General features: G+C 36.4%; 1 protein-coding gene and 1 pseudogene across 2 annotated transcripts; both read right to left on the bottom strand.

Annotated features, from left to right (window-relative positions):
• Window positions 1–3,636: 3,636 nt before the first annotated feature.
• On the bottom strand, window positions 3,637–11,874 carry LOC134848851 (phagosome assembly factor 1-like; annotated as a pseudogene).
• LOC134848461 (uncharacterized) lies at window positions 4,892–13,175 on the bottom strand. 2 transcript variants are annotated; one of them, XM_063865928.1, is made up of 5 exons: window positions 13,034–13,175; window positions 12,454–12,663; window positions 12,272–12,334; window positions 11,713–11,982; window positions 4,892–4,995 (listed from the first exon to the last, which is right to left on the bottom strand). In XM_063865928.1, exons 2-4 carry the CDS (start codon window positions 12,529–12,531, stop codon window positions 11,878–11,880), a joined length of 246 nt encoding a protein of 81 aa, XP_063721998.1. In that variant the 5' UTR covers window positions 12,532–12,663; window positions 13,034–13,175; the 3' UTR covers window positions 4,892–4,995; window positions 11,713–11,877. The 2 variants fall into 2 exon arrangements, with proteins under 2 accessions (XP_063721998.1, XP_063721997.1); XM_063865927.1 differs by having other exon boundaries at window positions 12,272–12,663.
• Window positions 13,176–14,663: the final 1,488 nt, after the last annotated feature.

Here is a 14,663-nt window from a genome sequence, read left to right as displayed (position 1 = left end):
CTGAAAACCTAGATAAATGGATTGCTGGTTGGATGGACGGATAGCAAGATAAATGGATAGCTGGTTGGATTGATCAATCGATGGCTTGATGTAAAGTGGCTTGATGGATCGATGAATGGCTGGTTAGTATTGAGAGGTGCTAGACAGGCAGAGCGGTTAATGGATCCATGTATGGCAGAATAGATGAACGATTGGATGGCTAGTCGACTGATTGGAATGATGGATTGCTTGAGAGGTGACTGAACTGATGGATGGTTGCTTTGATGGATGCACTGATGGCTTGTTAGTTGGTTAGCTGGATAGATGACTGGCTACATCAACGGAGGTATAGCTGCTTTGATGTCTGTTTCGTTGAAGGGCTGGTTGAATTGATTGCTAGACGAATGGCTGCTTGTTGGTTGGACGGATGTATAGATTAATGGATAGATAGCAGGTTCGATGGCTAGATAGATGAATGATTTGATGAATGCTTGGCTAGATGAAGCTATTCATTCATCAAGCGATCCATCCATGGTTGACTGGACCGATGGCTAGATGTCTTCCTGAATGCATGGCTAGATGGATTTGTCGATTAATCAATGATTGGCTGGTTGGGTAGATTGATGGCTAGATGGATGAATTACTTGAATGGGTGGCTCGACGGAAAAATAACTCGGCGGCTGGTTGGTTGAATGAATGGCTCGATAAAGTGATGGATTGATGGATGGCTAGTTTGATGGATTGATTGATGATTTAGGCTTGATCGATTGGTTTATGGCTTGATGAATGGATTGCTAGCTGGGAGGATAGCTAAATGGAGAGATGGCTTGTTGGATGTATGGATGGATGATTGGATCAGAGAACACTCCAAAGATTTGAGCGGTCAAACTTTAAGGCCCTAACTGCAACCCTTTTGGTAGTTTCATATCCAACCGCCTTCGGGTCGAAAAGTTCAAAACTTTAAAAAATTGTTAAAAGCTCATCATATGTCAAAAATTAAAATATTTAAGCGTTTATAGTATGCAGGCCATATCTGCAACTGCTAGGAATACCCTGACATCACACCACCGAATGGTTGACAATTTCAAATTTTGAGAAGTCTTGGAAAAAAGACGTCAAGCAGTCAATTTTGGTGGCAAGACTTGCCACTCTTTGAGAGTACATTACAGACCAAAACTATATGATAAAGACCTGCAAACTTTTTGAAATTTTTCAAACCTAATTTTTGTGAAATATGTGTAAGAAATTTTGAAAAGAAGATTATTTCGGAAGCTGAAAGATTTTGAGCAGTCATATTTGGAGCCAAAACTTGTAACTCTGACACAACCTCACTATTGGGTTCGGAATTTCAAATTTGTCGAGTCTTTTAAAGCTAAGTTTTTTAAAAAATTCAAAAAAAAAAAAACAAAAAATGTCATAAAAAAATATTCTCTGATATTTGAAGATGAAGATACTTATTGTCTAATGCACATGAAAAACACATCACAAAAAATGGCAAACTTTTATTTGAAAACAGTTTAAAAAATGCGGAGTGTTGGGCATTATACCTTTCTTAATTCTTGTTAGGTTAGTAAGAAGGTCAATTTAACAAAATTTTTCAAATTTTGATCAAGAAGTTTTTTGTCAGTTTGATTAATTGGCGCAGAGGCGGAGCGGAGCTTCGCGTCATTTGCGATACAACACAAATATTTAAAAAAGAAGTCGCAAACAAAAAAAAATGTCAGCAAACAAAAAAAGAAATCAGGTCTACCAAAATTTTCATGTCTCGATAAAAGTTCATTCAGGGCAAAGATGTCACGCAAAACAATTCAATATTAAATTAGCAAGGTAACAAAATTTACGAAGCGGAACCACAGCTGCAAATCTTTGAGCAGACACAGGTTGAGCGGCAAAAAAGTGTCTTCGTAAAAAAGAAATCAGGTCTACCAAAATTTTCATGTCTCGATAAAAGTTCATTCAGGGCAAAGATGTCACGCAAAACAATTCAATATTAAATTAGCAAGGGAACAAAATTTACGAAGCGGAACCACAGCTGCAAATCTTTGAGCAGACACAGGTTGAGCGGCAAAAAAGTGTCTTCGTAAAAAAGAAATCAGGTCTACCAAAATTTTCATGTCTCGATAAAAGTTCATTCAAAAAAGTTAACTAATTGGACCCCATAATATCTTGAGTATTAATTAGTTCACAAAAGAGTTTAAGTATCATCGGGCCGAAAAACTACTTATTGTTATAGTTCAGAGTGTATAAAGTGCTGGGGAAAAAATGGAACAGACAGATTTATATTCAAAGATAAATGATTTCTTGTATCAAGTTAACACCATCTACTTCACCCACTCCTCCTCCCGCCCTCCCTCCTTCCGTTAAGTTAACTTGATTACCTCTTGCATAAAAATGAATTAGTTTAGATAATCTGACGAGAACTTCAGCCCGGTTTTCTGTTTCAAATTCATCTACCGACAGCAAAAAATATGAAAACCGACAATTTGAAGTATAAAATTATGCCGCTGAAAAAGAAGAACAGTATAGAGTTTATGAACTTGTTTTTCTTCTATCCTCAAATAGTTGATCTCCAATCTGTGAAATAATTGTGACTCACCCGTGAACCAGTCTCTGGGCGCCCTTGGTCTTTCGTCTTGAAAGTGTCTCGACAAAATGTACTTTATTTTTGTAGAATATGGGTATTCTTTTGTAACAACGTTTATCTTCAAAACGTATAATGGTGATACTTTTTTGGTGCAAGTATTTGCGATACAACACAAATATTTAAAAAAGATATAAACAAAAAAAATGTCAGCAAACAAAAAAAGAAATCAGGTCTACCAAAACTTTCATGTCTCGATAAAAGTTCATTCAGGGCAAAGATGTCACGCAAAACAATTCAATATTAAATTAGCAAGGGAACAAAATTTGCGAAGCGGAACCACAGCTGCAAATCTTTGAGCAGACACAGGTTGAGCGGCAAAAAAGTGTCTTCGTAAAAAAGAAATCAGGTCTACCAAAATTTTCATGTCTCGATAAAAGTTCATTCAGGGCAAAGATGTCACGCAAAACAATTCAATATTAAATTAGCAAGGGAACAAAATTTACGAAGCGGAACCACAGCTGCAAATCTTTGAGCAGACACAGGTTGAGCTGCAAAAAAGTGTCTTCAAAAAAATTTTTTTACCCCCCCCCTTAAACTACAATGATCAACACTTGCAACTATAATGAAACTTGCTTACTGCGCAAAAAACATCCGGGATATGGCAACAAAGCCGACAAAACTAGTGCAGACAAATGGAACTCCGGCAATTCAAATTACATCGGAAAAAAACGCAATTTCATTAATACTGAAATAAAACAAGGTCCGGCCGGGACTCAAACCCCAGACCTTAGACTGCCAAGCCGACCACGTTACCTCTACGCCAAGTGGGAATGAACCTAAGGCATTAATAGGTATGAATGCACATCTGTAGGTATTAGAGCATTTCAAAAAATTTTCCAGAACAAAAAAATCACCAAGAACTATATAGAGCCTTCACTACGTTCATCCGCGCTGCGTGCAATCCCACAATTTTACTTCTGCCTCAAATTTAACAAATACAACCTTTCTTCCTTAGCCGTGCTGTTTCAAATGAAAAATAACAATCAATAGATGAATATTTAAATTACCCCTAAGCTGCTAAATACTACTTTTATAATTTAATATATTTACAATGCCAATACAACAACTATTCAGTATCAAAAATAGTTACAGAGGCAATATAGCTATTCTGCATTACTTCTATGATCATATTTGCAATATTGTAACAAAATGTGGGTCCAAAGGGGTTCGTGTTGTTATCACACGACGCCCTGGTAAAAACCACCGGTTTATCATGACTGCATATATCTGAGATTTGTTCCCACTTAGTAAACGGCTTAATGGACTGTTTTCCGCTCTCAATATGGGGCAGTGAAATATTAAAAGGACATCTGTGGTATATATTAAAATGGTAGTGACATTCAGAACATCTTCTCTAATAAACGTGAATTTGAGCTCTGTTTTTGTAGTCGTCTTGCAAAATCCCTTCCACTTTTTCCGCAAAAATGTTGCCGTAGAAATATTGCGGGGAACAGGAGGGGCGGTACATTCCATTAGGTTATTTCCAGTGTATATCTGCAATTTGGACACCTTAAAAAACAGCACAACATACGGAGATTGACGAAATATTGGAATAATTATCATCCTCAGCGTACCCTCACCTACAACGCCGCTTAATTAAATCTCAACTTCGGTACTTTTAGATGCACAACATTGCGTATTAACACGCACGCAACGCTACAGATCTGCAAACTGCAACGAGGAAAACACATCAGGGAGATGGGATTCAACTTGTTCTGTTTCAGAGGGGCGTATAATAATTTGGTCTGAAACACAGACATCTTCAACCAAAAAATTTGATTCCAATTGATTTAAAAGACACTTAACATAATGGTACGGCTTTCATTTTGAAATCGCCATATTGTGTATTCGATCCCCTACGATAGTGTGAGTGTGGATGAACTCTCTTGGCCTCTATCTTCAAGTCTAACCCAGCCTAGACCCTAACCCAACCCAGTTCAAGACGCAAAAAAGGGCCATTCCTCCCAAAAAGAGCTTCGCTCAACAAACTAACGCTGTCTGGAGTGTGGGGAAATCAGATAGACATACTATTCTCAGGCAGGCCTGATAGGTTTTCATAGATCCTTCCGCGAATCGCATAAACCACAATTAATTCATCTATTAGTAACGAATATTGGAACAGCAACTTGATTTTATTTGCATTACTGACCAAAGGAGGCTCACTGAACTGTATAGCTCCAAGTCCTGTCATCTGTGAAGATATCAAGTTGGGATCTGCAGGAAACTGGAATTGAAGACCTCTGAACTTGAGTTCGAACATTTGATTAACTGCGTCATATACTCCGGGATGTGTTGCCCCGAAGCAGTGGTCAATTTTGTCTAAAGAAGGAACGTCACCGTTGTGGCTTATGACAGATCCACAGTACTTAAGGCTGAAACATTTCATTGCATTTTCAAAAATAAAACAATTGAAAGCCGAATTGAAAAGTGGTATATTAGGCAAGCAATCATTTAGCACAGAGGTGATGTCGATCTTCGCAATGAGAGATTAAGGATTTCAACACAGAGGCGAAGCAAAGCTTCGCATCACTTGCGATACAACGCAAACGCAGCATTTCCAGCTAGCGAATGGAAAATAAGGAAATAAGAAAATCGGAAAAAAACATTTTGTGAGTAAACGAAAATAACTCCAGAAAAATAGTCGAAAAACACAACCACCAGTAAAAAAATAAGCTTTAAGTGTTTACTGAGCGGCACCTTGGCCGACAAAAAAGAATAGACACCTATTGAGCCGAAAACAAAAATACCATATGAAACTCTTGTTATAAAAAAGTTTGAGCACTTAAGTTATAAAACTTTGAAATCCTGCAACAGAAACTACTTGCATTTAAAAAAAATCAATTATTTTTGCCTTTGAAGCGACTCAAAATAAGCTACCCATGCCAATAAAAATAAACTGAACCCATTTAGGCTTGAAAAAGTTGAGCTAAAAAAAAAGAAAAAGGAAAATAAGAGTAAAAATAAGAAAATAAGAAATTTCGATGTGGCAATACATACTGAGAAAAGTATAATTCTGCCGGGACTCGAACTGCAGACTTTACGGTACAAAAGCATCCCCGTTACCTCTAGACCAAGAAGCAAAAGGTCTCGAAGTTCCTTAAGTTCCTTTAATTAAGCAACTTCAAATTTCTACTTCAAGAGGTGTACGAAAAGTTGTTTACGAGAAAAAAGTCTGGTTTCCGATTACAAGACACTTGCTTTTCCTTTTTTCTTAAAATTAGTCCTATTTCTATTTTAGGGGCTTGTTGTGACGAGAGTACTATACAAACTCATGGAAAAACTGTCAATTAAGCAGAGCCGACAACAGTTGTCTTCAAAAAACGGAGAACAAACAAAAAAAAATGAAAGCAAGGCCAGCCAGTTTTATGCCAAACAAGGGATACACGAAACATCCAAAACTAGCTTTCTTTATACTAAAATTAAGTTTTTTGTCCTAAAAGTCAGAAGAAACTGAAAAAAACGGCAACAAATTTCCATACACAGAGGTGAAGCGGAGCTTCGCACCACTTGCGATACAACGCAAACAAAAAAAACATTAAAAGCCGAAAAATTAAAATAAAAATTTTGAAAAACACTAGTTCATATAAACTTTCATATATATCGATAGAAGTTCATTCCAGGCGACCATGCCAGACACTTGAATTTTAAATCAGTACCGAACAAACTTTACGAAACAAAATTTATGAAAAGAAACAAAGCCGACAATTATTGAGCAGATACAAGTTGAGCCGAAAAAAATATATTGTTTTATTTGAAAAAATTTAAAGCAACTACAATGAAAATTGCTTACAGCAAAAAATGTCAGAGATCTGCAACTAAGCCGTCCATTTTTGAGCTGACACCAGCTAAACCGAAAAAAAAATCGAAGAATTATTTTTCAAAAATCTTTCAAGGACCCCTGAAATTACGAGGAAAACCACTTAACTACAATGAAAATTTTCTACAGCACGAACAAATCCATAGTCACAATTTAGCCAACAAAACTTTTGAAGAAAAAATTCCGAGAAAAATGAATTGTTAGTTTTTTGTTTGTTCGCTCAAATTTCCTTGATACTGAAAAAGAAAAATAAGGTCCGGCCACAACTCGAACACCAGAACCTTAGAAAACAAACACAACTGATTTACCTCGAGGCCAGGGGGAAGCAACCTGGAAGATGTTAAGAGAAGAGAAAGGAAATCAACTGCATAGTCAGCAAGGGATTCAACTGATTTTGTTAAACTGGTTGTTAACTAGAAAAAAAATATGTACTCCAGTTTGATAACGCTTGCTATTCGCAAGCGTAATAACAAGCATTAATCGATCGCGTTACCTGTTGGAAATTAGACTAAACCTCAAAAATTTCAAAGCAGTTTTTTTTCAACGCTGGTACAAATTTTTCTTTCAAATCACGACTGAAAGAGCTTTAATCTTATATATTACTCGGCCCATTCGAACGAATCAACAACATTCGAATCACAACTGAAAGGGCTCAAATATGTGTTAATTACTCGGCCCATTCCGATGATTATTTGTAGTACCTGATTTTGCGAGGAAAAAATTACGCCCGAATACCAAGTTGCTCTTCATTTTTAATTTAAAAAAACTTAATTGCAAAAGGGGCCTTACCGTTTAGTTACGGTAAGTGCACAAGCTGGATAGGGCCATACCAGCGATATAAAAATGCATATATATCAGCAATGAAGTCATAAATCAGCATTAAATGCATCGTCGTAATGTTAATTTATCTTAGCCGTCCTTCCTCTACAATAGCGCTTATGGAGTTGTCGATAAATTGAGCTTTGCGTAGCGATCTGCACCCCCTTATACAAAGTATAGAGCTCCTCAGGAGCGCGAAGCTTATTTTAGTTCTTATGTAGTTTATAGATTCTGGATAGCTTTCTTGTCTTTTTTCATTTAGTTTTTCGGCCAATCGCTGCATCGTCCGCGTGGCTGTTGGAGCAGCGCCACCGGTGCATCCAAAAATAAGCAAGCAGAACCTACTCTGCTCTACGTTTAAAATTCTTTGCTGATATTTGGAGTTATTCAGCGTTTCGTAGTATTTGTGTGCATCCTTATGCAGTTTTCGCGATGTTTTGGCATGGGGGTTGAAAATTTTCACATCAAAGAAAGCGCGGCTGAATCGTGAACCCCAGAGTCCGTTTGCCTTAATGTCAAGTCGTGCCTCATCTTCAGTTGTAGTTGAATTGTTGACAAAGCTTTCGCCTTGAACGAGGTTTGCCATGACGTCGAGATTGAGCCGAAACTTCAGCCGTTGCAAGGCGAAAGCTTCGTCAACAATTCAACTACAACTGAGTGTTTGTTTTTTGTTTGGTTTACTCTGTGTAATTCAATTTTACAATCATCGGGGTTGAGATGTAAAAGTCTTTCTATATTACTTTGGTAAAATGATTCGTGATCAAGTCTGTTTTTGTTTCCGTTAGAAACTTGTGAGCAGTGTACTTTCTTTTCGGAAAATGTTGCTGCGAATTTATATCCTGTGACTGTCGTTGCTCGGGCTTTTGAATTTAATGTTGCTATTACGTTTGTAGTTTCTGTGGCTTGTGGTTCTGTTTCGCATTGTGTTAGTTGATTTATTGCATATTTGTGTAGTGTTTTTTGTTCATTTTCTTCACAATCGTAATGTGTTACTAATAAGTCTTGGGGTCCTGTGCGGGGAGAAGGATTTATGTTCTGATCGGAGATTATTAGAAAAAGGAGTTGGAGAAAAATCAATACTTTTAGAATATACATGTGTATGATAATCCTGAGTACGGGTTATAAAATGTTATGTAACCAATTGTCTTTTTGGTATATCTGTCGTATTTATATATTACTTCAGTTGTTATAAATGGTGGTGGTAGCGATTGAGCTGTTATATTTGGTGGATTTAATGGGTAAGGATGTTGAGCAATGTTGTTTAGTTTAACCGTGATTTCAAATTTTAATTGTAAACTATTTTGTTGGAGTATTTGGATGTTATGGTCACGAATATTTGGATGTTATGGTCACGAATGTCTTCGTGGATATCTTGTCTATATTGTAATCTAGTAAGTGCCCAGTTGTGGAGTCGGTTACTTTATGGGTGTTGCCCAAATAATGGTGGGAGTGCTGTGAATGTGTTCCAATCTAATCTTAAAGGAATATTTGTTGATGATTGTTCTCGATATCTAGCGTCGAGGTTATTTGGAAAATTTAGGGGAAAAGACGTCGGTGAAATCTGGCTGATTGATGGTGTTGATGGTAGTGATAAAGTTTCTGGTAGTGATGATGATGTTGTTGTATCTGTAGAAATATCTATTGGATCATTTATTAAATTTGGTTCACTTTGTGTGAATGATTGTGTTGTCCAATATGGTAGTCGTGATGTTTGGTTTGGGGGGTTAAAGGGATTTTCACGTATTTGTTCAGATGTTGGTGTTGAACCTAAGTAATCTGAGGGTAGACTTGAGGTGGTACGTTGTGAAAGAAGTGTAGGGGTTTCTGGTAAAATGCTGATTGGGTTTTCCGGAGTACTTGGTGATAGGGATTGGGGTATATTAAAATTTACTCGGGGAGTCTGAGAGTTCCTATTTCGTCGTGGATGTATAATTTGTCTGTTTATTTCAACTGTATTTTGGTTTTGACTAAGATTTCTGATTCTACCTAAGTCTTGTGGTAGTGGGGGGTACAAATTATATGTTGGTTCATTTAGGGGTGCCTGTCACTGAACTGGTTCTAGTGGTTCAGATAAGCGAGCGTGTCGTTCTTCAAAAGTATATGGGTTATCTTGGAAAGAAATTCGTGTAGATGTTTGGGGGTTTTGGGTAGTTGTAGGTGGTGTCGGGTTTTCTTGGGATGTTGTCGGTGAAGACTGACCGTGTGATTGTTGGTTAGTAATTTTTGAGGGTTTTTTAATTGATTTCTTTTTAGTAAAAAATTTATGTTTATTGTAGTATTCTTCTAGAAAAAGAATTAAAAGGATTGTTGCAAAGGCGAATGTTATGATTGCCTTCTTTATACATTTGCATATTGTCAATATGAGGGACGATATAAATGTTATAAAAATTACAAATTGTAAAAAAATATTTGTTCTACTATAAATGGTTCGTATCATTTAAATGTATTTTGGGTTTTCGTACCTGTGAATATGGTCAATGGCTCGGGAAAATTGGAGATATATTTCATATAGGGAGTAGAAAATTTAAAAAATATTGCAAAAAATGATTAAGATTATTATAAAAGCTTCAAAAGTATCAAAAAGAAATATGAATAACAGTTTAAATATTGTTAAAAAGTTTATGAAAATGTTGAAAACTATGTTGACTGATCGAGAGAAGAACATTCAAGAAATGGCTTCTTGATCGAATATTTTTTGTTGTTTGGGGCAATTTTCAAGTGTGGTCGAATTATTTATTGGTTTTTTGACAAGTGGGTTGGGTTTTGTGAAAAGTTGTTGGGGGCGAATTTTATGGTGTTCGGGAGGTCGTCTTTTACTTTATTTTTATTTGTCAGGTGATCTGGGGTTAGGCTAAAGTAATATGGTCGTACTTTTACTGTCGTACTTTTACTGGCTCATTTTTTCGTTTAATGACTGTTAATATATAACTATCGATGTGTCTAATTGGTTGGTTCCAATTATATAAGTGTACTGGTTTGTGTTTATATTGCTTTTTTATTCTTCTTTTTCCTCTTTTTGATGAATTTGAAGTTGTTTTTGAATCGGAAAAATATAATTGATCGTGAATGGGACAATTTTTATCAATTGATTCTTTTAATTTGTAGAGTTCATCTAAATTGCTGGCTTCTGATTCTGAAAATGCGTTTCTATTTTTTGAAAATCTTTTTCGTGTGATTTGTCTTTGTTTATTTATTATTTTTCTTCTTATTGTTAGTCGTTTTGTTCTAATATATCCAACTGTTTGTGTATGAGGTGTGATTACAAGATCGTATTTTTTGTTATCTATTTCACAGTTGTGTAAAACGATTGTTTGTTTATTTCCTAGATTTTTGAATGACATAAGGTTTAGGATGAGTGATGCAAAAAGTTGTTAGATGATGTCTATTTTCTTAAACTGTTAGTCCTTACGATTTTTTGTTTAGCTTAACCTGGGTCTATTTGTTCAGGGTTGGAGAGAAAAGTATATCGATTCCGAGGAACGATTTTTTACTTTCTCGTGGCTAGTATAAGCTAAGGTGTTAACTTACTTAATCTTACTTAGGGGTAGTGATTGTGTTCAAGGGTTGGAGAATAGTAAATCGATCCACAAGGTTCAGGTATAATTAGAACGCAAGTAGTTCACTAGATACTATTTTAAACTTACTAAGTCTAAGATTTATCCTGGGTCTGGTAAGAGGAGGGTTCAAGTGAAGGATGAATAACCGAAGTTCTTCACTGTTTATCCTAATTTGAATGGTTAGGTTTGTTGAAAAATTTCTATTAGTCTTGGGTCTTTTGGAACCACCTGAAATAAATACAACACATCAAGCATGTACCCTGGTCCTTGTGAGCTTCCAGCGCAAAGCCAAATTCCATATTATGAACCAAATTATATACATGACTTTTATAAACTCATAGTGACGGCGAACATATTAATTGAGATGGTTGACAGATAGATTTCGAAAAATATCCCTAGATTTCGTAACCTTTTACTTTAACTTAGCCAGATCAAATTTTGAGATTTCGGAAAAGTTTCAGAGTCAAATTCGACAATTCCGAATTTTGAAATAAATTTGGGTTAAAACTTTAAATTAATTGGTGAGGATATCCCAAGTGTTCAGACTACGTTTTCAACCAGTGTTCTTTCTAAACAATGCAGGTTTCAAACATTACAATCCTGACACTAAAAGTTTAATTTACCCTAGCCCATAAAACACTTACTCTTTCCACTTGCCTTAAAAACATTAAAAGCAAGTTGACTTATGTCAACCACCATCAGATTTTTCAGGATGGAACAAAATTTTGTCCCAAATTTTGATAGCAGTCTAAATCACGACTAAATGAGCTTCAATGTTACATACTACTAACTTTGTCCGACAATTCTTTGTAGTTTCTGATTTAGTGTGAACAAAAAAAAACAGCCCAACTAATAGTTCGTTCAAATTCCGTGTATATTTGTATAGCTCAGCTCACCTTGCAAGATCTCAATGCGCGCTGCGCTTCCTTGTTGGACACATTTTTTAGATTTTTGAAGATTAGTTTAGCGAAATCAGTGACTGCATTCATCCCATTCCCCTCCTCACTTTCTTGACGGGTGTCTCCGCTTCCAGTGCCCGCAGAGGAGGTTGAGGGCATGTGTCATCCACTGCCAGAGGGGGGTCCTTGCTCGTAGATGACGATGTCTTGGCTGCCGTCGAACAGTAGCCGAGCCTCCAAGTACTCCTTAATCTGCAGTTTCCCATCCTAAACAATATTGCATGCAGATGACTAAAAACTCTATTAAAATGAGGAACAACGCTTGAGAAAAAAATCAAAACATTCATGAGATCGACAATTGAAAAAAGAACTTTAGTAAGAAAAAAACCACTTTTCAAAATTTATCATAATTAGATGAAATTAACCATGGATTAAAAGTATATAACTGAAATACTGAACAAAGACTAGCATTTTTTTTTGGTTAAACATTATGAAGTGATCGGAAAGATATGATTTAAAACATTATGTACTTCAAAAGTCGAGTGCTTAGCTGTACCTGAATGCGTTTCGAAATCAGAGGACAACTTATGAGGTTAATACTCTCCCGCACGTGACTCTCCTGGAACAGAAACATAGAGCGCAGATCAATGAGAACCAGTTTCCTATCAGGAGGGAAGGAGGGGGGATTCGAAAGTTGTCCCATGGGAACAATCTCCATAGCAGTTGCGCTACTCCTACCGTGGAAGTCGCTACTGTCACCGCCGGAAGGGAAGGAAGTAGGACCATCGGTTGAATCATAGGAGATACAGAAGCCATCCTGAAGACGTCCGGCTAGCTCGTCTCCCGAAATGAAGTTGAGGTCAGGTGTTGAAGTAGCAGCTACATCATGTTTTGATCTACTCCTTGATTGTAATGTCAAAGCAAAACTCCCAAGAACCATCACTGCAACTGAAAACGGCCACTTTAAGAGCTGTCAATCAAAAAGATAAATCGAACATCTAGTTTAGCAGCTTAATCGATTGCACCCAAAAAAAGGCACAAATTAACATTATTTATCGTTTGCGCTTGCGCATCGTCTTTATTTCTTTAAAACGACGTTTCTTATTTCAGAGAGTCGACAAATACTGATGACAAAGACTGCTAATCGGAACTCTTCCAATTATATAGAATTATATAAACTTATTAAATAGTTTCATATAACGTAATGCCTGAGACGACGAATAGATTGGCATCCAAACAGAGTGATTGCTGCACTGTTTGTACCAAACCAAATGGAGAAAACTGGATTCAGTGTGAGAGCTGCTAAAGATGGACTCACGGTGGGTGTGCTGGATACTCGAACGACGAGTACAAATTCTTGGCGAGGGCCAAAAATGTGATATTTTTCTGTGACACATGCCTTCCATCAGCACAATGCAACTTACTGAAAAACAAGATCTCCGCAGAGGTCACCAAGGAAATTGCAGACTTTAAGGCCACAGTGGAGAGTGTTAGGTCTGCTGTGACGGCACTGACACCAACTGCCATAGAACCCGAAGCTAAGTATTCTTCAATTGTGAAAAATAATGCTGAATATTCACTAGAGTTAAGGTTCAGCGGTTTGCCTGAAATAAGCGATGCCCCTAAAAAAAACAAACCGAAAAGAAGTTTTTGAACACGATGAAAAACAGTTATTTGATGTGTAGATTATCTGGGTGTGGGAAAAGAAGATATATCCGGTTTCCGTAGGCTTGGCAAATACAATTCACAAAATCCTCGAGCAAGGCAAATTCTTGTTAAGTTCTCAAATATTTATACGGTTGATAAAATATTAGCACGTGCACCAATGCTTAAAGTTTTCGAACCAACATACAACGATGAGGCCTATCGAGTTTTTGTTTCAAAATCTTTAAACAAAGAAGAGCAAATGAAAGACCGAACACTTCTGAAAAAAAAGAGGAGAGTTATTAGATACAAACCAACATGATCCAAAGAACATTCATATCAAAAATGGAATTTTGTTTTTAAATAACCAAGCAGTAGTAATTGATGAGTGACTAGAAAATTCAACTGGTGAACTAAGCATGTTGTGTTATAACATTAAAAGTTTATATAAATCGGATCGAAGGAGAACTTTTTCGAATTTTCTGCTAGTAAATGCTGTTGATATTGTATGTATATCAGAAACATGGCTCACAGACGATATTGCAGAAGGCGAACTTTTTATACCTCAATATCAATGTTTTTTATCGAATAGAAAAGCAAAATCCGGAACAACAGCACACGGTGGGACTATGATTTGCGTGAAAAATGAAAACAACTCTGAGCAAGTTAAATTGAATCTTGAAGATAATGGTTCAGTAACTGCATGCCTGATTTGTTTATGTAAAAAGAAAATACTTATTGTTTGCTGTTATTTACCAGCCTCAAACAGTACTTACGCTTACACGAACGCTGATATTGAAAACTTGTTTAGATGTTTGCAAAAAATCAAAAATAATTTTGATGAAGTAATAATATACGGGGATTTCAATTTCCCAACAATAAACTGGACGAGTCTTTCATCTGCTGTTGAGCAAGAAAACATTTTTCTTGATATAATTCATCGATATTGTTTGCAACAAAAAATCTCGCTCCAAACTGCTGCAACTGGTATTCTAGATTTGATTTTAGTGGGAAAAAACATACAGATAGTGAATATTGAAGACATTCAAAGGGATAACTATTTTAGCAAACTCTCGAATCATTTCCCGATCAAAGTTAAGTTTAACGTTGAAATATCGTCCTTATTGCAGCGAAATTGCTGCAAAGATTTGATTTATAGCTACTGTAAAGGCGATTTTGGAAAACTACGAGAAACGTTGAATAAAACGAAATTCGAACCTTTCTGTTGGTCGAATCCTAATAAAGTTCTGGAATTATGATATAGCTGGCTCAATACCGCAATATCTCAGAATGTACCAAGGAAA

Source organism: Symsagittifera roscoffensis, chromosome 6, assembly GCF_963678635.1.
Source record: "Symsagittifera roscoffensis chromosome 6, txSymRosc1.1, whole genome shotgun sequence".
Lineage (NCBI taxonomy): Eukaryota > Metazoa > Xenacoelomorpha > Acoela > Convolutidae > Symsagittifera > Symsagittifera roscoffensis.
Note: the sequence above shows the minus strand (reverse complement) of the source record. Positions and strands in the feature narration are given on the sequence as shown.